Source organism: Prosopis cineraria, unplaced genomic scaffold, assembly GCF_029017545.1.
Source record: "Prosopis cineraria cultivar Desert tree isolate PC_DT_omini unplaced genomic scaffold, ASM2901754v1 PC9, whole genome shotgun sequence".
Lineage (NCBI taxonomy): Eukaryota > Viridiplantae > Streptophyta > Magnoliopsida > Fabales > Fabaceae > Prosopis > Prosopis cineraria.
Window position 1 is genome coordinate 31,179,049 of NW_026555340.1, and position 21,039 is coordinate 31,200,087.

The 21,039-nt window shown below is 37.6% G+C and overlaps 2 protein-coding genes across 2 annotated transcripts; both read left to right on the forward strand.

Moving 5' to 3' along the window:
• Positions 1 to 1,284: 1,284 nt before the first annotated feature.
• LOC129320582 (probable mannitol dehydrogenase) lies at positions 1,285 to 5,810 on the forward strand. Its single transcript, XM_054966105.1, is given in 6 exon segments — positions 1,285 to 1,336; positions 1,339 to 1,396; positions 1,960 to 2,073; positions 3,846 to 4,359; positions 4,839 to 4,992; positions 5,369 to 5,810. Coding segments are annotated over 6 exon segments (1,086 nt in total). The 5' UTR covers positions 1,285 to 1,299; the 3' UTR covers positions 5,578 to 5,810.
• Positions 5,811 to 13,511: 7,701 nt separating this feature from the next.
• On the forward strand, positions 13,512 to 20,565 carry LOC129319947 (cellulose synthase A catalytic subunit 6 [UDP-forming]-like). Its single transcript, XM_054965059.1, has 14 exons — positions 13,512 to 14,312; positions 15,178 to 15,373; positions 15,456 to 15,679; positions 15,776 to 15,878; positions 15,970 to 16,150; positions 16,495 to 16,761; positions 16,910 to 17,255; positions 17,365 to 17,502; positions 17,876 to 18,001; positions 18,091 to 18,303; positions 18,392 to 18,665; positions 18,756 to 18,952; positions 19,040 to 19,390; positions 19,529 to 20,565. Exons 1-14 carry the CDS (start codon positions 14,232 to 14,234, stop codon positions 20,114 to 20,116), a joined length of 3,285 nt encoding a protein of 1,094 aa, XP_054821034.1. The 5' UTR covers positions 13,512 to 14,231; the 3' UTR covers positions 20,117 to 20,565.
• Positions 20,566 to 21,039: the final 474 nt, after the last annotated feature.

Below are 21,039 nucleotides of genomic sequence, written 5' to 3' on the forward strand. Positions count from 1 at the left end.
TTTAAATCAAATTCAAATCTAAATTTTCATTAATTTAGATGCAGCATAAAGGCAGTTGCAAATAATTTCCGTCCTCTATTCCAACGATTTTCAAGACACATAAAAGGCTTTTGAAGATTTGTGTATACTCTTGAAACTGGAGACTTTCAAAATCTGTTGAAGATGCATGTGGAATGTTAAAGTTGTGTTTTGGAAATTATTGAAGAAAATGGAAAACATTTGAAGTTGAATGCAATTATATTCCCTCCGTCAACTCCCAGTCTCCTCCAAAGTCCAAACCCCTTCAAGCACTTCTTCAAGGCTTAGAAAAGTTGCAAAGTTTCGAAGCAGTTTGGATGCTTTTTGAAGATTCATGGTATATTCTTTGATCCAACACTTGGTTCAGTTTCTCGAACAAAAGAGTCGTATTTTCTTGGAACATTTTTGTTTATTCTATCCTGAACGTTCGTGTCACCAAGGTTGGATTTTCAAATAAGTGATAGGAATTGTGTGGTTTTGTTATATATATTTTTTAAATTACTATGTAAAACAATTTTTAAAAATAAAATAAAATAAAAATTTGTTTGATTATATTAATTTAAAAATAATCGTCAGATTAGAAAAATGCCAATAATAGTGATCTCCAATAATTAATAATAATATCTTATGATAGTAGTGACTAATGGCCATAACTAAATGTAATTTATAATGGTCAAAATTTAAATATAGTGTGTTTTAAAAATAAGAAAATAAAATGAAAATAGCTCTAAAGTGTCTTTATTTTATTTTTTTTGAAAAAATAGAATAGTTTTAAAAGATATTTAAACCTAACATACTTATTCAAACAATTTTTTATTTTTAAAAATAGTAGATAATTTTTAAAAGTACAGAAATCGGAGATGCGCTTAAATTTTCTTGAAAACTAGCGCGCCACACTCTTTTTGTTATACTCCTATCCATGTCTCACTATTTTCTTCTTCTTCTTCTTTTTTATTAAAGGCATTTTAGTCTTTTTATTGCAATATACATATTTCCCCTCCGAGATCACAATCCGAGGAATGATTACAAGTTGGACGATTGTACTTTTATCAAATATTTGGGTCCTTTTGGCCAATTTCTCTTAAAAATTTGGGATCTGAACCATTAAATGTGCCGTTGAATGCCTCCCCACCCATTAAGCAAAAAATAAATGCACTTGCTTTTTCGATCTATGGTCATTGCCTTTGGTTACTTACTCGAGGTCGGTGGAACTATTTCATTTAAACTTGATAAAATAGAAATTAAAGGGAGCCAGAAAGCAGAGTGTAGAGAAAAGTGAGGATGGCGAAATCACTTGAATGTGAGTATCCGCAGAAGGCATTGGTTGGGCTGCCAGGGATAATTCTGGCCATCTTTCTCCCTTTACCTTCTCGAGAAGGTCAATCCTCCCCTTCATTTTCTGTTTTGCCTTGCTCTCTCAGTCTCTTTTCGATCTTGTTCTATCTTAGAGATAACAATCGGGAAATTCAGCACCTATCTTATTCACTATCTCTTAGCAAAGAATTTCGATCATTCAGTTCTTTTTTTAAAAAAAAAAAATTAGACGACAACGGTGTTTTCCATTCTTGCCTGGCATTTTTTTCAAAACAGTTTTGCCTCAGCACGCCAATGGCAATTTGATTAATCGTTGATAAGCATTATATGTTTTAGCTTAACACCATCCCGCCTTAGTTTCTTTCTTCCCCGGGGATTTTGAGCATTCTGATTATTCTATAAGTAGATATCGTTGCAACCCGATTTCAAGCGCATAGAGTATTGTGTTCTAGTGGGTGCTGGCTTCTTCATTGAAACCTTGCCATTTCTTTTTAATCGTCGGCGTAACAAGCCCCCATGGTTGGAGTGGAGAACTTGAGAACGAAACTTCGATTGAGTACTCTTCTTGGATTCCTCTACTGAGTTGCTCGAGCAATCTTTAACATAATTGCATTTGTATTTTGGCAGGGAAGTTGGGGACGATGATGTTGCTTTGAAAATTTTGTTTTGTGGGGTTTGCCATTCGGATCTGCATACTGTTAAGAACGAGTGGGGTTTCACAACGTACCCCGTTGTTCCTGGGTATGATCCCTTTTCTTGTACTTCCTGATTGAAGTCCCTGCTCTGGCCAACAAATGAAGGCTTTTAAGTTTTAATATAGCAATCTCAAATTATTGGTAGGGGGGGACACATTGCTATTGTCTCCAACTTTTCACGCAGACGTGTATTTCTAATGTGGCCGAGGGCTGAACTTATTGGTATTCGATCTCGATATGTTATAGATATACTTTCTAAGTCATGCGATTCTTTCATTGAGCAGAGGTTATTATTTTTTAATGCAAAAGGTGCCAGTCTTAGAGCTGTCAACTCCTTGCATTTTTTAATCAAAGATAATAGGAGACAAAGTTAAAACATCCCTACAGGTCCATATAAGATCACGGAAAAAATGTGTGAAGGAGTATCAAAATCAAGTTACGTTAGATTTTATAAAAGACTGATATTTAGCATAATAATCTCTTAAAGTTTAAATACTATTTCATTGATCAAAGTTTGAATTCAACTTCACAAAAGATCCTTTCTTAATTCTACTAGCGCAAACTGCCGCCCTTAGCAATATTTGATAAAAACATTAACTTGGCTGCATTTTTTTTTTTTTTGCTTGCAAATCTGTCTCTTTGAACAGTTGACCAAAAAAAGGAACGAACAATCCAATTGCCCAAGAGACATTAATACAATGAGCTTAGAGGAAGGGGCCTTTTAACTATAAATTGTCTAACAATAAGATCCAAGGATTCTGTTGTCCGCTTGTCAACTTCTTGCCATTGGGAGTGTATTTTATACTTCTAGAGTTGCCAGCTGATGTATTTATACTAAAAGGAACAAGCGGGATTTCCTCGTTCATGTTCACTTGTGAATTTTGAAATTATCATAGGGAAGATCTCATGTCTTTAGATGAAATCTTTGGCCTCCTATTTATTAATTTTATCGAAGTTTTTTTTTTGTTATTCTTTTCTTCTTATATCACCATATATTTCCCAGGACTCATAAGTTCCGTAGCATTTTAGTTTTGCCATGTGATATGGTCCGTTGAAATGCACTGTGAAGTATTGTACATTGATTAACTTCAAGGGCCTGCTGAACCTTGGTTTTCTGGTTTGAGGCTACAATTTGTATAACGCGGTATCCATCTCTGGTTGTCTTGACTGCAGGAACATTTTTTTCTTTTTTCTTTTTTTTTTAAGTGAATTGAGGGTGTATGACCATGAAATACTTATATGTTAGTTTGCGTTTGCACTGGAAGGTTGAGATGGGGACATAGGATATTCTGGCGTTTAAAATACACCTGGATTCAAAGATAACTTGAACTTGATTATTTATTTAGGTTTTTCTCGGGCATACTGGGACGGTATTCTGTATTTTACCGTTCTGCTCGCGCAGCACCTTAGAAGTCTGTGCTTCTTCAATCCTTCCACAACAAATGATTTGGATTGTGGCCCTTCATGATTCCTTACTTACTCCTGGAAATTTTCATGTCGCTAGTTGGTCCGTCTCTGTTGATATGTTCTGTTACCTTCAAAGTGTGGTCTTTCAACTTTAATGGCAAAGGGGTTTCTGTTTATAATGTGCCCCGGCTTTTATATTATTATATATTTTACCTTTCTTGTGCTTCGTCAGTATTTAATCAATGGTTTTTTCTTGATTTTTGTTCTGGAAACTTGATCAATTAGCTTTTATTCATTTATAATCTCTCATCCTTAATATATCATAAATAGCTTTGCTAATGGAGATAGAACTTTATCAGGATGCCATGGAATTTTGCCCCGCACTGAATTTCTATAATTTGTGTTTTACAGACATGAAATTACTGGCGTTGTGACACAAGCTGGGAATAATGTGAAAAAATTCGAAGTGGGTGACAAAGTCGGAGTTGGTGTCATTGTGGACTCCTGCAAGGCATGTGATGCTTGCCAGCAGAACCTGGAGAACTACTGTCCTCGACCAGTATTTACCTACAACTCTCTCGGCTTTGATGGGATAAGAACCTATGGTGGCTATTCTGATTTTGTGGTTGTTCACGAGCGATTTGTAGTGAAATTTCCTGAGAACTTACCCCTTGACAGTGGTGCTCCACTTCTCTGTGCTGGGATTACTGCGTACAGTCCAATGAAATATTATGGAATGACAGAGCCAGGTAAACATTTGGGAGTGGCAGGGCTTGGTGGGTTAGGTCATGTTGCAGTGAAAATTGGCAAGGCCTTTGGGCTGAAAGTTACTGTCATTAGCACCTCCCAGAAAAAGGAAGTCGAGGCTATCAACAACCTTGGGGCTGATTCCTTCCTTGTTTCGACCGACCCTGAGAAAATGAAGGTAAGATGTAGCCCTAGAAAAAAGTTAGTTTTGACAAATTAACTTTTGCTTGTCTCTGCATTGTCTTTTGGATTTTTTTCTATGAATACAAAATAGTACAAGAGATTGAACTTAAAACTTCCAGCAAACATTTCAAATTTCTCCCCATTGGAGCACACCTAGGGGCTAGGGACTTGTTTCATGTTGCCCTTAACACGGGAGCAAGTGAACTAGAGAAAAAATGGCTTGCATAGAACTAAATATCTATGAGAGACTCTGAAGCTATTGTTAAAATACTGCCCATGGGATGTGTCTCAGCATGATAGACGTCACTTCCTCTATCAGCCGAAACCGCACAATGGGTTGCTATGTTCTAACATTGAAGTACGAGAAACCAACCATGTTCTCCACGATAATCAGCAACATAATAATGCAATCTGTGGCTACTTGATTCTATCTTTCAAATCCCTGCTGAATCTTCTGGTATATGTTATGTGCAGGCAGCTATGAACAGCATGGACTTCATCATAGACACAATTTCCGCAGTCCATTCCCTCGTTCCTCTGCTTGGTCTGCTGAAGTTAAATGGGAAGCTGATCACCGTTGGGTTGCCTGTGAAGCCCTTAGAGCTTCCGATCTTCCCTCTAGTTGCAGGTAAGCCGCCTTGGTATCTTGATATTTGGGAGACATCTTTGGTGAGATCAGATCTATTCAAATTAAATGAGTGCTTTTTCTTTTTCATCGTGATGTTTACAACTAAGAAGTCTTTTTTTTGTTTGGATGAGTTTTGATGGTTTTTTTTCCCCTTTTCAAGTAGAAAGAATGGAATTTTCAAATTTGCAAGGCAATTCAATCGAGCAGAATAGAAGAATTTAAAATTTCACTTTATGGATAGAATTTCAGACTTTACGTAACATGCATGCATTTAACACATATGCGATGAGCGCGCGCGCGCGCTCTAGAACATATAGATGTGCATGTAAGCAAGTCTTCAATAAAAATCCGAGATCGTCTCATGTAATGCGTGCAGGACGGAAGCTCGTGGGGGGAAGTGACTTTGGAGGAATAAAAGAGACGCAGGAGATGCTTGACTTTTGTGGAAAGCACAACATCAGTGCAGATATTGAGCTGATTAGGATGGACCAAATCAACACTGCCATGGAAAGGCTGGCCAAGTCTGACGTGAAGTACCGCTTTGTGATTGACGTGGCAAACTCCTTAAGAGGGGTGGTGGAGTAGTTCTAATGCTAGCTTCGATGTTGTTGTCTCTTAATTAATGAAGGCCGCGATGCCAGAGTATTTTAGGTATGAGATGTGAACTTCTATGCAGAAGAGGACAAAATAATTTTTTTTTTTTTTTTGGCCAAACAGAATAATTAGTTTTCTGAACTGTTCTTGCATCCTTTTATTGCACTGGACTGAGCATATGGTTGTGTTCCGAAATATTTTGTTACCTACCCCCACCCACGTGACACTTACCTCAATCATATCCTTATTTTTTTTCTTTGAGAGAAAAGAAAAGAAGTCTGACTTAAATTTCTTTTGTTAATGAGAAATTTCAGAAATATAAGTTAATGACACGAGAGTAAAAGAAGATCGAAATGTGCTGAATATTCAATGAAATCTGTCGAAAATATTATGATATATACATATACATACATACATACATAAAGGAAAAAGGGTAGCAGAGATAAGTTGACAGAGCAGGCAATAACAAAGAATATACAACCCCAGGAAGGAGGATGACTCGCTAAACAGGTAATGGAGGGTAGAAGCACGTGATGAATAATCAGGCCAAGGAAGGGGCGGAAGCAGCGTCACAGTAGCCTCGCAAGATATAGACTTGGTGGTCAGTAAAACCGAGGGAAGTAAGAACAGCCAGCCAGCAGTTATGGGTTATGACGGTAATGGCACGACAACAATCAGATCCGATGTCGGCCTCTCCGTTGATGAAGAAGTGCACTATCTCACTCGTGCACCACCTTAATTCCATGACAGACCCCCAGCAGTCCCCCGTCTTTGTCCCTAACTCCCTCGCTGCTGCTCCATACACTGTCAGGCAATTCATTGCTATCACCATGATCAACACCGTTTCACGGCCATCCCTACTCGCTTCAATCTCGTCCCTTGATTGATGCAGGCTGACCCGGCCCTACTCATACCGACTCCTCCCCTACTCATGCTTCGTCATTCCATAGCGCTTCAAGTCTTCCTCAAAACGTCTACCAGTGAGGGAAAGTCATGAGTTCTTCTAACGCCCCCTTTTCTATTACCATCAATTAATCCGTGCACATGGAATCTGGAAAGCCGCGCGTTCACATTCCAGAGACGGTTCGGGCAACACTCCCCATTTGTATGATCCGCGCAGTCAATGGGCTGGGTTCCGCCCATGGGCCTTCAATGACATATCTGATTTAACTCTCAGTACTCAACAATTATCGGGTTTAACAGCTTCCCTTCCTGTGAACTCTAGGGATGTATCTCATGACTTGGGCCAAACCTGTCCTCTAATTTTCACTTTTCAGTGTAAACAGTTGTGGCAATTGAAAGGCGTCCACTCGCTTGGATTCAACTCCACGCCTCTAGGACGGGAAGGAAGGAAACCCATAATTGGTGTTTGCTTTTACTAATTGTAACGTTCTTTCTTGTGATGGGTAGACGTGTCAGGTACTGCTACAGGAAGCTGTGTGGGCTATTCACAGGCCTCATTGATATCTGTCTTTGGCTCTTTGCGCAGTGTAATGCTCCCCGGGAGCATTGTCCATTCAAGGATGCCATTGAAGAGCTAGGTAGACGTGTTCCTCGAATCAGTGTTGGACTCCGGCAAAATTTGTATGGAAACCAGCTAACGACTGTCCAACAACATATGAATGTCAACTTCGTCACTCGATAGTATAGCTTATAATCTGTTTGATTTTATTAAATTATCACCGACTCGCCGTTTTGTTAGCTAAGAAAATCCAGTCCAGATCCATGAAAAGATTGTTGGATATAAATAAAAAATGTTTAAATTTTAGTATTTGGTTGCTTTAAATCGTCAAAATAGTCGCTTTACGAGTGTACGTCGTGATTATGATTACTTAGGTGTGGCAGCCTCCCTCTTTGGCCAACAAGATAAGAGGCTTGTTTGGATATCCTTTTAAAATTAATTTTAAGTTTAAAATTATGATTTTAAAAGTTTTTATCCAAACACTCTAATTTTTTTAAACTTTATTTGATTTTCAAAACTACATTTGAGATAAGTTAAAATTTATTCCATTTTAACAAATCAATTTTGAATATTATTAACTTGTCATTGTAAATAGTAGAATTACCCATTCAAAATTGATTTTAAAAAAATTATCCAAACATCATCACATTTTAATAATCAATTTTTTTTATAATTAATTTTTTTTAATTGAAATCCAAACACACCCAAGATCTCCTCTGTAAAGATGGGTTCCAATTATAAACACAAGAATAATACACGGTAGTGGTGGTTGTGAATTTGTGATTATCATCATCATGATTGTATTTTGCGAACATTATTGTTTGCACCTAAATTATGAATATAGAGGTTAATTTTAAAATAATTATATAAAAAAAAATATTTATGAAGTCTTAATCATTAAGTCAAGACCATCACCCATGATGAGTGAACATAATGGAGGAAGTGCTTCATAAATTCAAGAAAAGTGGCAATCATGGGGTCTGGGCATTAAGTCAAGATCATCTATAAATAGAACAACTCTCTCTTAACAGTCATCATCAACATCAACAAACTATTAGTCTCAATTTCTGCGTCTGTTACTTTATTTTCCTGTCTATCATGTAATTTTAGTCTTTATTTTTTATTGTGCAGCCGACATAGCCTACCACCTTTTTTCTTTAATTAATGCATATATGCTTTTCTTCATTTACATTAGTATTCTTCACTTTGCATTCTCACATTTGAGTGAACTGTGATAAGAGAGCTCGGGTTCCCCGCATTTGATTATAAGTTTGGTTCTTTCATCCTTGTGAAACTTTGCGTCTCTAGCATGTCTCGCGACACCACGCTTTAATTGATTGTTTTTTACGAATAATTTTTGACACGCCTGGTGAGACTCATGTGAAAGAAATGCCTAGGATACATAAGGTTAATATATTATTGAAAAGAACATATTTGAGTCTTAGGATTCAGAGAACATGGCTACACACGCAGAACGTGAAGTACGAGCTAACGAGAGGCAAAGAGCTCTGTTGCGAACTTTGAAGGAGACGCTAAAGAACATCTCTATTATGCTGTCTAGACCACCACAGGAAGAAGTCTCGATTGACCCGCACCTTTAGAGAACAGATGGATTTTGAGGGTAGTCTCCTAAAGTGCCCTTCGAAAGCAACTGGATTCATCATAGACGATATTTCCTCTCAACACAATTTTGTCTTTGGAGTGATATTTCGTTTCAACATAGGCACTGTTAAATGTGGAAATAATAGAAAGGGAGATTTGGAGGAGAAATAAGTTTCCACTATGGGGCAGCCGTCATGTATATGTTGTTGTTGAGAATATTAATCCTTTAATTCTTTTAATTGTGACTCAATTTTTAAACTTTGAATTATTATAACTCAATTCCTAAAATTTTGACTCAGTTGTAAACCGGTCCTTAAATTTTACCTCTTACAATTTAATCCTCAAAGTTTTATCTCTTAAATATTTATTCCTGTACTTTAAAAAATAATACTCTCTTTATTAAAATATGTAAGGCATTTTTTGAGGAGTTGAGTGTTAAAAAATGTGAGGCATTTTTATTCTTTTAAGATACAATCAGTGCTTTTTTTTTAAAGTGCTCATATTAATAATGAATTTATATTTATTATAAGGTATTTAATAGGGGTAAATGTGGAAAGATAATGTTAGTTAAAAAGTAGATAATTATTTTATTGGGATGAGATTCAGTTAAAAATGTCTTATATTTTTGAACAGATGGAGTATTATAAATATTAAAAATATTTTAAATATTTAATATTTATAAAAATTAAATGAATTTAATAATTTAAAATATAAGTAATGAATTTTAAATTATTTAAATATTTAATATTTTATTTTTTAAAATATAAAAATTAATATTTAAGAGGTTAAAATTTTAAAAATTAAATTATAAATGACAAAGTTTAGGATTTGAATTATAATGAATTAAATTTTAAATATTGCATTACGGTTGAATTAAAATTGAACAAATTAAAAATTAAATAATTAATTTTTATTACTATTAAAAGGAAAAAAAGGAAAGGGGCAATAAATACTTGAATAGCACACCACACGGCATCAAAAGAAAAGCAAGGCAACTCAAAGTCACATATTTCATGAAGCATAAAAAGACTTGGCAAGAAAGAAAAGAGAAGAAAAGAAAAGAAACATAAAAAGACAAAAAAGATGGGCGACAAGACACCAATACGGAGCTCACACCCGGCCACCGACACTTTCTTTCACCTTTTAAACCGAACCACCCCTACAAAAGAAAGAAATAATAATAATAATAATAATAAAATGTTTTACTCATATTTTTCTTCGTCAATTCACCAAGTATATAAACGAGCGAGTGTGTGTATATTCAATATATAATTATATATGACGCTGGAGCTATTCTGTGCATCGTGCCATCAAAATAAAAATGTTGATGAATCTAAAATAATTTGAATTTAGTTGTTATGCCTTGAAAGATACAAGGCCGAGCATACACAACAAAGTACTGGTGTGCTCGTATATATCATGTGCAGGCCATGCCATTATTAGAAAATAGATGAAGCGAATAGGAGTCATATGTGAAGTGTTGGAGGGAAACAGATTGCAGGGCCATTAAAAATAGAAAGTGAGCGGAATGAAGAGCGTTAAAAAAACAAAAAAAAAAGGCGGGAGTGAACTGGCAAAAGCTGGCAGGGAAGTGGGGGCAGCCTCGCCATTCAACTCTGTCTTTTTCTCAAAGTCTTCCATCTCAGCTCCTCCCTGTCACCATCACATCACTTCTCTTTCCTCTCCTCTCCTCCCTCCATCTGCCCTCACCGATTCCCATCAATTGCCACTACTTCCTCCCCCTTTTTCCCCCCATGAATCACATTCTAAATTTTATTATTTTTATAATCTTTTGATATAAAATGTCTAAACTGCCATTCACCAAATCCTAAAAAAATACCATGTTTTAATTTTCAAGATCTCAAATTATTTTTTATTAAATCCAGTAATAAAATGATACGATTTTAAGATAATTTTATTATTCTAACTAATTTATATTAATAATTTTAATAAATTAATTAGAAATAACTTATAAAAAAAGTGAAAAATATATTGTCGCGGAAACTAGTAAATTCATATCACTTGAACCCATCATGCGGGGCTCCTACAATTTACATTTTTAATTACATTTTTTCATGATACCAAGGCTGACCGACAAAGGAACCCGACTTGCTGATGGGACGCCTTTTGAAGCCCTTCCGGCGGTAATTTTAATTTTAAAATACGAAGGGCCGTGTAATGATCTCATGAATGCCAACATGAGCGAATCTTTTAAAATGCTTACTAGTTTGGGCTGAGACTTTAGCAAAGGGAGGTTACTCTTACAAGTACGTGCCAGATGGCATATCGCTGAGGCTCAATTTTGGATGCAGGTTGGAGCTTGTCCTTCCGGACCCATCATTCACCAACATCCCACTAACAAGCACAGCATTTTCGCGTCCTTGGCCTTCCATTCATTTACTTTTCTCATTTTGCCTTCTGCTTTCTTTTTTTCAATTCTCTTTCCTTTGCTTCCCCACAGTTGTCTAATCCCGTGTTGGACTCGGACAGGGCCAGTCCAGTCAAGCACCACGTCTCATCAACCAATACGCGCTGTCCATCATGTTTCAGTTGAAGGCCGTACCACATTGCACATTTACTGCACTTTTCCTTTTCTTTTTTTTTTTTTACTCCCTTCGTTTCTAGAAAAGAACTACTCCCTCTCGTCGTGCCTTTTAGATTTTTTTTTTTTTGGTAGTCCAAATCACAAGGCACATGTGAGGATAACAATATATAATGATCTCTCATTTTGCCTCCACTCTTAATAGTGATCTCCGAAATTGTAAAATAAGGTTTTGTAATTTATCCTCCGTACATCGTCATAATTAATGGAGTTGAAATTAGATTCTTATAAATTTTTTTCCGACAAACGTAATGATGTGATAACTTTTTAAAAGATGTGCGAAAATGTTGAAAACATCGCATAACAAGATTTGGAGAGCACATTTTTTAGTTATCTCAGTTGAATAGACGGCGCGTGAAAATATTTATATGCAATGCCTGACTCTGCTATTTTAATTGGAAAAAAAGTCGGTAATTATTGGATAATTATAGGATGCAATCAAAGGCAAATCACGATGACAGTTGTTTCCCAGGCGCAATGGACACCTTTCACAAAATAGCAAAAAACGACCCCCTTCGTTCCGGCAAAAAAGAAGAAAAAAAGAAAGGGAAAAAAATTGTTGCAAATTGCAGGAAAAAAAGTTGAATCCAGTATTGCCACCGACAGCGGGGTGCCCATGTGGCGCGAAATTCACATGCATTATTCTATTAATAAAAAAACCCAGAAATCTATGGTCCACAAAAAGTAGCAGCACATTCATTATTGGTTCTGCCAACTATTTATAACGATTAAACATTTTTGGTCCGAATAACAGCATGTGAATGTGAGATTTTTATCTTCCTCCCCTCCATGCTTCGCTCCAGACTCGAAGACAAACAGGGACTCTTACTTAAATTCACCCAAAAAAAAAAAACAACGTAAAGAAACAGGAGAGTGCTGCGATCAGACTGGCATACCATGTCTTGAAAAAAAAAAAAAAACAAGAGGAGCAAGCCACAGTGAGAATGAGTGATGTAACAATTTATGGAGAGGTTGGCCAGCTCACGCCGTTTGGTTAAGCAATAACTCGGCTCATAACCAACAAAGAGTGGACCCGAGCTCCTCGATATTCTTTCCCACTCCCAAATATTGGTCAAGTTAAACAGCGCGGATACTAAATTGTGTCATGCCAATTTCTTCTGCCACTTATAATTATAAATTCCTATTTTGCTTAAAGTTTTTTAATTTTGAGCATCTTATACTGTGGGTTGAAGCATTCATGACATTTCCTCCTGCACGAGTTAGATTCTTTTATGTTTTTTCTTTTTTGGTGGGCGGACGGTACAAGTATCTCTTTCAAGTTATTCCAATCCAAGCGTCCGAGTTTGAGTATATACTCTTGTCTCACCGTGTGCAGCTGGTGCCTGGTATTATGCCCCCTTACAGTTTTGTCCCCTATTCCTAATTTAATTCCTGATAAAAAATTTTAAATACACTTTACAATTTTATTTTTTTAAATAAAAATATAAACATTTAAAAATTTTTTCGTTTAATATTCAATTCATAAAAGATTATTAAAAAAAATATAATAAAAATGATGATATTAAAATAGCATAATTAATAAAATTTTATTTTTATCAAAGTGTATTATATTTTGAAATGTCAAATTTTATCAAAAATATAACTTATAATTTCAAATGGATGGATACTTGTTTTGATTTTTGCTAAAAAAAACTTCAAGTGTACACTCTATTGTATTGATATGGATAATACCGATTACATGTAAAAAATTGTGGCTAATGTGCATAACATCAACAGGCTCTTTTTTTTTTTTTTATAAATTGTCGGAATGTGTATAACGTCTCTGGGACTCTGAATTTTATAGGTAAACAAAGTTACAAATAAATAAATGTCAGATCGGTAATGGCAACTTAAGATAAATCACAAAATGCGATAATGCACTCAATTTCTTATAACCAGCACCTAGTAAAAATTATTATTCCCTGCTAAAACATCACTAATCAAACAAAGGATTCGTGGCAAACAAGAAAACAACAGGCACTAATTAATGAATTTTATTTGATTGATGGCGGAAAAAAAAATGAAAGGAACACATGTTGAGTGTAAATGTGTAATACCCACAAATACTTGACACATGGGCATTCATTCAGCACAGCGTGCAGAGAGAAAATAATGAAAGAGTTAAAAGAAACAAAGAATAATCTCCGCCACGCGAGCAGATCCAATCCAACTCCTCAGTCCTCACTTCATATCTTCCCTCTCTATCGTACCTCTCCGATTCGGCGGAGTCTTAAGAGGCGAGTGACAGAGTTTCTTGAGTAGATAAGACAAGGTTTTCTTTATTTTCAAGCAAATCAAGAAGACGGTATAAATGCTACTGTCCGGATTATGCCGACGAAAGTTCACATTTTCCGGGCTTAGAAAAGTGCCCCAAGTTTCTTTCTTCAAGATTTAATGCCCGAGCGCTGAAAGTTTTATTAGTTCTTGTCACCGGCATCCGGTGGGTGCACAGCTCAGCGCCACCGCCATCCCCTGGGCCCCACCACCTCAGTTAAGAAATTCGCTGATTTTTTTTTTTTTAAATCTCTCTCATTATTTCTCGATCTCTCTGTCTTTGTCCCCTCCTTTCTTCGCATCTCCTCTCTTACGCGTCTTCATCTCCACACACGCCCCCAACCCTCATCTCTTTGTACTTACTGCCTCCCTTCCCCCTTCTCTTTCTCTCTCTCAATTTCGCCGTAGATTAGGAGTTAGGACCAGCCTGGTCACAGCGGAGACTTAGCTTCTGAAAGAATCAAAATAGCAGCGCGCCTCCAGACTTTTTTCTGCTATCTCTTCAATGCTAAAGTCATTTTCGATCCTGTTGCTTTTCTTTACGAGAGGTTTGGCTTTCTTGTGATGCTTGCTGTTCTGGGCCTTCTTCTCCAATGCGAAAGCGGATCTGAGTGACTAGTCGTAGCAGTCTCAGAAGAACATTTGTTTTGAGCTGGGGCTTCTTGATTTGGGGACTTGGGACTTGTTTACTCTGACTCGTTTGTGATGCATACCGGAGGACGACTCATCGCTGGTTCTCACAACAGGAATGAGTTCGTCCTGATCAATGCAGATGAGAATGGGCGGGTAAGTTGTCTTGGAACCCTTCATTGTGATTTCTCTGCCGATGTTGGGATGCCCATTTGCATCCAAGAATTGTACCTTTAGTTTGTTGGAAAACATTATATTAGGGTTTTAAGGGTTTTCACCCCCTCCCAATTGTTGTGTGTTTATTCGTCTGATGTCTTCACCAAGGAAAATTTTTTACCTTCTGATTTTATTTCTGGGTTCAGTACTGTTCCATGGTCATCTTGTCTTCTCTTTGGTGCCTTTTTGCCTTTTATTACTTTTAAATTAAAACGTCATCCCGGCAATAATGTTGTCTTATGATCAAGTTTTCTGCTTACCTTGTTCACGTTATAGTTGACAAGGGTTGCTTCTTTTTAATGCCCAGGGGCCACCTTATTCAATTCAAGTCTGTTTTGTATTTGAAGTTTTCTTAATGGCTCATTGTGGATAGCTTCGGGGCCATCTTTTACCTGACTGTAGTGCGGTTTTGGCCCATCTTGATTATGTGGTCGAGCATGATGGAACATTTACGCGATGATGTTTATTGCCCCTGCGTATATGAAAGATTAGTTAATTGATAAGCTTGGATAATTACTGTTGTTTTGCCAGGAATTCGGAAGACTTGACGGTCATGTATGATTTGATTTTTATTCCATTGAAATCACTGCTGAGTATGGAGTTGTTTTTGTCTTCCAGTCTTCCTACCATGCTCAACTATGCAACTGATGAAGCCTTTAGATTCATAATTTTTATGATGGCCATATATTGTTTTTAATTTAGCATTCCTTTGTCGTGTTATTTCATTGAACATAATTGAATTTGTGCTTTTGAATATCAGGTGCCTGTAACGTTGACCTTTTTCATTTTTTTTTTAACTTTGCAGATTAGGTCTGTCCAAGAATTAAGTGGACAAATATGTCAGATTTGCGGGGATGAGATAGAAATTACGGTTGATGGGGAACCGTTTGTTGCTTGCAATGAATGTGCTTTCCCTGTTTGTCGTCCTTGCTATGAGTATGAGAGAAGGGAGGGAAATCAGGCATGTCCACAGTGTAAAACCAGATACAAACGCATCAAAGGTGAGATTGTATTTGCCTTATTTCTCTGACTTTTCTAGCTGCTTCTGTTATGAATTTTCTTTTACTCATGAATGCACTGCAGGTAGTCCAAGGGTTGAGGGTGATGAGGATGAGGATGACATTGATGACTTGGACAACGAATTTGATTATGGGGACCCTGATTCCTTGGGCCCACACCTAATGTCAGATGGATGCCTTCACACTGGTCGTGGTTGTAATTCTAATAATGCCTCTGGAATCCCAGCAAATTTGGATCATGCATCCTCCCTCAATTCTGAATTTCCTCTCTTGACGTATGGGGAAGAGGTAAATCTGCAAGTTGAGTTGAAATATTTTGTTTTTCCATGTATGTCCTTATGCACACTGGTAATGACAAATGCTACATGGATCATTTTTCGGTAGGTTTCTGAGATATCTTCTGATCAGCATGCTCTAATTGTTCCACCATACATGAATCATGGAAATAGAGTCCATCCCATGCCCTATAATGATCCATCCGTTCCTTGTAAGTCTTAAAGATTGTTTGATTTTGCATATCTACATTTCATGTTGTCTGTTTATATCATTACTTGGTGACCTTGTTGTTTCTGTTATAGTGCAACCCAGGCCTTTGGCTCCCAACAAGGACCTTGCAGTGTATGGGTATGGAAGTGTACATTGGAAAGACCGGATGGAAGAGTGGAAGAAAAGGCAGGGTGACAAACTTCAGGTGGTGAAGCATGAAGGGCATAATGGTGGAAACTTTGGTGATGCCTTGGATGACTCTGATCTGCCTATGTATGGTTCTGCATCAACATTCTGTTTTCCTCAACTTTATTTTTATACATTATATTGAAACTGATGTTCGCCTCTCTATCGTAAAAAAAGCCTGACCATTTTACCTCAAGATATTTTTTATGTGTTGACTATCTCTTTACAGCCTATCTTAAGTTGTTGCTTGCCAGTGTTTTAGCTCTCAAATTTGTTATTACTTTTGTGAGAGATTAGGTCATTGTGTTTTGTTGGATCATGTAAATGTTCATTAGAATTAGAATTATGTTATTTTTCTAATTCCCTGCTATCTGTTCCTGTCATTTTGTTTATTTGTCTGTTAAGAAGATTTTCACAATGTATTTTATCAGGATGGATGAAGGCAGGCAGCCACTGTCACGGAAGCTTCCAATCCCTTCAAGCAAGATAAATCCATACAGAATGATCATAATAACCCGCCTTATAATTCTTGGGCTTTTTTTCCATTATAGAATTCTCCATCCAGTTAACGACGCATATGCCCTGTGGTTGACATCCGTCATATGTGAAATATGGTTTGCTGTATCCTGGATTATGGATCAGTTTCCAAAGTGGTACCCAATAAAGCGAGAAACATACCTTGATCGGCTATCACTTAGGTAATTGCTTTGACCATGGCTAGTGCATTCTGTTTCCTCATCTGTATCTACATCTTGTCACTAGCATGCCTTGCGTAAGCCGTTCTTTTTCATGCTCAATCGGAGCTCTCTCTCTCTCTCTGTGCATTGACTTCTCATATGGGTGCAGGTATGAAAAAGAAGGGAAGCCTTCTGAGTTATCCAGTGTGGATGTGTTCGTCAGTACCGTCGATCCCTCAAAAGAACCTCCACTAATAACCGCAAACACTGTGCTTTCCATCCTTGCTGTTGATTATCCAGTCGATAAAGTTGCTTGCTATGTCTCTGATGATGGTGCTGCCATGCTCACTTTTGAAGCACTTTCCGAGACATCTGAATTTGCTAGAAAATGGGTCCCCTTTTGTAAGAAATACAATATTGAGCCCCGGGCCCCAGAATGGTATTTTAGTCAGAAGATTGACTATCTGAAAAACAAAGTACATCCAGCATTTGTCAGGGAAAGGAGGGCAATGAAGGTGTGAAACTTTCTACTCTTATTTTTAAATAAACAGCTTCTTACGCTTAATTTTTTCCAAATAATATGAAACATTTCGACTCATGATTGTGTTTTTCCATGTGTTGTAGAGGGATTATGAAGAATTCAAGGTGAGGATTAACAGCTTGGTGGCAACAGCGCAGAAGGTTCCTGAGGATGGATGGACCATGCAGGATGGGACTCCATGGCCTGGAAACAACGTTAGAGATCATCCTGGCATGATTCAGGTGATGCTATGTATCGCTTTAACTAATGTAATCTTGTTTATTTAATATAATGGTTTTTTTTTAAATTTTTGGCCCCTGGCAATTTGTTGATCACCGTTTTGTTTCATGGATTATGCTGCATCTAGTAGTTATTGTAGTTTTTGTCTTCATGTATATTGTAAGGGAGTTCTAGTAATCAGTAGGGTCCGTGTTTTCCTAATGAAATCACTTGCTTAGAAGTGCTTACTCACTTCCAATTTTTTATTCAGCAAGGATGACTTGCAATCAGACTTGCATAAGAAATCTTCACACTGAGTATTTGAATTCTCATTGCCATGCTGTATCAGAAGCTAGACGTGAAACTAACGTTATATTTTTATTTTCTTCTTAACAGGTATTCCTTGGTCAGGATGGTGTTCCTGATGTTGAAGGAAATGAGTTGCCTCGCTTAATTTATGTATCTCGAGAAAAGAGACCAGGATTTGATCACCACAAAAAGGCTGGGGCTATGAATGCTTTGGTATGTATCAAACTGTTTTCATTTTTGACTAGATGCTGCTGAGATCTAGTACCTTGGATGACATGCTTTTGTAATTACAATATGTGAAGGTACGAGTGTCAGCGATTCTCTCAAATGCACCTTATCTTCTGAATGTCGATTGTGATCACTACATTAACAATAGCAAGGCGCTTAGAGAAGCTATGTGTTTTATGATGGATCCTCAATCTGGGAAAAAAGTATGCTATGTGCAATTCCCTCAAAGATTTGATGGAATTGATCGCCATGATAGATACTCAAATAGAAATGTTGTATTTTTTGATGTAAGTTGTTGCATTGCTTGTTTCATTATTTATTTGTTTATTTTTACCTATTTATTAAGGAAATAACTAATTTTTGAATTGAAAACAGATCAACATGAAAGGATTGGATGGCTTGCAAGGACCAATTTATGTTGGAACTGGGTGTGTTTTCAGGAGGCAAGCACTTTATGGATATGATGCACCTGCCAAGAAGAAGCGCCCTAGCAAAACCTGCAACTGTTGGCCAAAGTGGTGCTGCTGCCTTTGCTTCTGTTTTAGAAAGAAAAAGAACGGAAAGTCCAAAACGAAGACAAAGAAGAGGGTGAAGCTTGGGGATGCATCAAAGCAGATTCATGCGCTCGAAAATATTGAGGGAACTGAAGGTTAATATTTATCATTATGAGGGCTGTCCTTGCAATCAAAACATGCATGTGGTACAAAATTCTGAGATGCTAATGGAGTTTCTTTTGCAGGGGTTAAGGAGGAGAGGTCATCCGATCTCACTCAAATGAAGTTGGAGAAGAGATTTGGGCAGTCTCCTGTGTTTGTGGCTTCGACACTTCTGGAACACGGTGGACTTCCACCAAATTTGAGTCATGCATCTCTTTTAAAAGAAGCTATCCAAGTCATCAGCTGTGGTTATGAAGACAAAACTGAGTGGGGGAAAGAGGTATGCTCAAAAGAGAGAGAGTGTGTGTGCGTGCTATTTTTACTCAGCCAACTTTCTAGTTCCTAAAATTTTCTGATGCATCATCAGGTTGGTTGGATATACGGTTCTGTTACAGAGGATATATTGACTGGATTTAAAATGCATTGCCATGGTTGGAGATCTGTTTATTGCATCCCTAAGCGGCCTGCATTTAAGGGATCAGCTCCAATCAACCTTTCAGATCGTCTACACCAGGTTCTTCGATGGGCTCTTGGTTCAGTTGAGATATTCTTGAGCAAACATTGCCCAATCTGGTATGGCTACGGTGGTGGGTTAAACTGGTTGGAGCGATTTTCTTATATTAATTCTGTCGTATATCCATGGACTTCCCTTCCATTGCTGGTTTACTGTACCCTACCAGCTATATGCCTTTTGACCGGAAAATTTATAGTGCCTGAGGTGTGCTTCATATTCATTATTTCCTATTTTTCAATTCTGTCGTAAAATTTATCAAATGCTTTCAAGCTTTTATGGCCTAAGAAGCTAAAGGGGTGCACATGGTTACTAATTGCTGTTTTTATCTCTCTTAACCTGCAGATTAGCAACTACGCCAGTCTTATCTTCATGGCCCTCTTCATATCCATTGCAGCAACTGGTATTCTTGAGATGCAGTGGGGTGGTGTCGGTATAGATGATTGGTGGAGAAATGAGCAATTCTGGGTTATTGGAGGTGTTTCTTCTCATCTTTTTGCCCTTTTCCAGGGTTTACTGAAGGTTTTGGCTGGTGTGGACACAAATTTCACTGTCACCTCGAAAGCTGCTGATGATGGAGAGTTTTCAGAGCTCTACATCTTCAAGTGGACTTCACTATTAATTCCTCCAACTACCTTATTGATCATCAACATTGTTGGGGTTGTGGTCGGTGTCTCAGATGCCATAAACAATGGGTATGACTCATGGGGTCCTCTCTTTGGTAGGTTATTCTTTGCCCTCTGGGTCATCATCCATCTTTACCCGTTCCTGAAGGGGTTACTTGGAAAGCAAGATCGTATGCCGACCATCGTATTGGTCTGGTCAATCCTGCTGGCTTCCATCTTAACTCTCATGTGGGTTCGAATCAACCCTTTTGTTTCGAAAGATGGACCTGTGTTAGAAATTTGTGGTTTGAATTGTGACCAGTCATGAATAAACGGCTGAAATTGTGGTTCAGCTAGACTACTCCTGGTTGCCTTGCTTGGTGGAAGAAGGAATTTCACCAGATACAGCACGCGTGGTGATGTTGCACGAATTTTTGGATGCAAGTATTTTTGTGGTTTGTAGATAAAGAGGAAGGGGATTGAAGGCTGACACATTGTTACCTACAATTGCGGGTTTTCCATTTATTCTTTGATTACATTTCCGTTGGGGGGTGGGGGTTAAGTGTCATTCTTTTCTTTTCTTTTTTCCCGGTTTCTTTGTATTTTTATAAGATCATTGAATGATAAATATTTCCCCTCCTTGAAGTGAGGGATCTTAAGAATCTCAAGCGAGTAGTCCTGTGTTGAAGTATGGTTCTTGTCCAAAACCCTGGAGACTGGGAGTATGTGCTCCTCGTCTGTTTTGTCAACATCTATTGATATTCTGTTCTGTTTCCACTGACGGTTTCGACTGGGTATTCCTCATAGGGAAGGCTCGTGGCTACACCATCAAGTGCGTAGATTTGTAAATCTGAATAAGCAGTATTATCATTGGCTAAGACTGCGGCTTGTGAAAGCATCAAAATTGTTGGTAATTGGTTTAGTGCTTTTTACGAGGTGTGAAAACGATATGCCTGGGCGAGCTGTAGACGGGATTTGCGTAGTTTGTATATGACGACGTTTTCGAGAGTGAGGAGAATGAGAACAGAGGACCGCGAGTGAAGCGATGCGAGGCACTAAATGCGCAGATCGCTGAGGTCATTTATAAGGGTTGCCCATAACCTTACAATGTAGAGAAACTTAGTTTTAAACTCTGCAAATCGACCTTCTAAAATATTCTCCATTGATAAAATCCCTTGTCAATCATTGAAGACACACAATAGATCGCACGATATGCTGAATTAGTTGTCTACTGCCCCGCTTGGCAGGGAA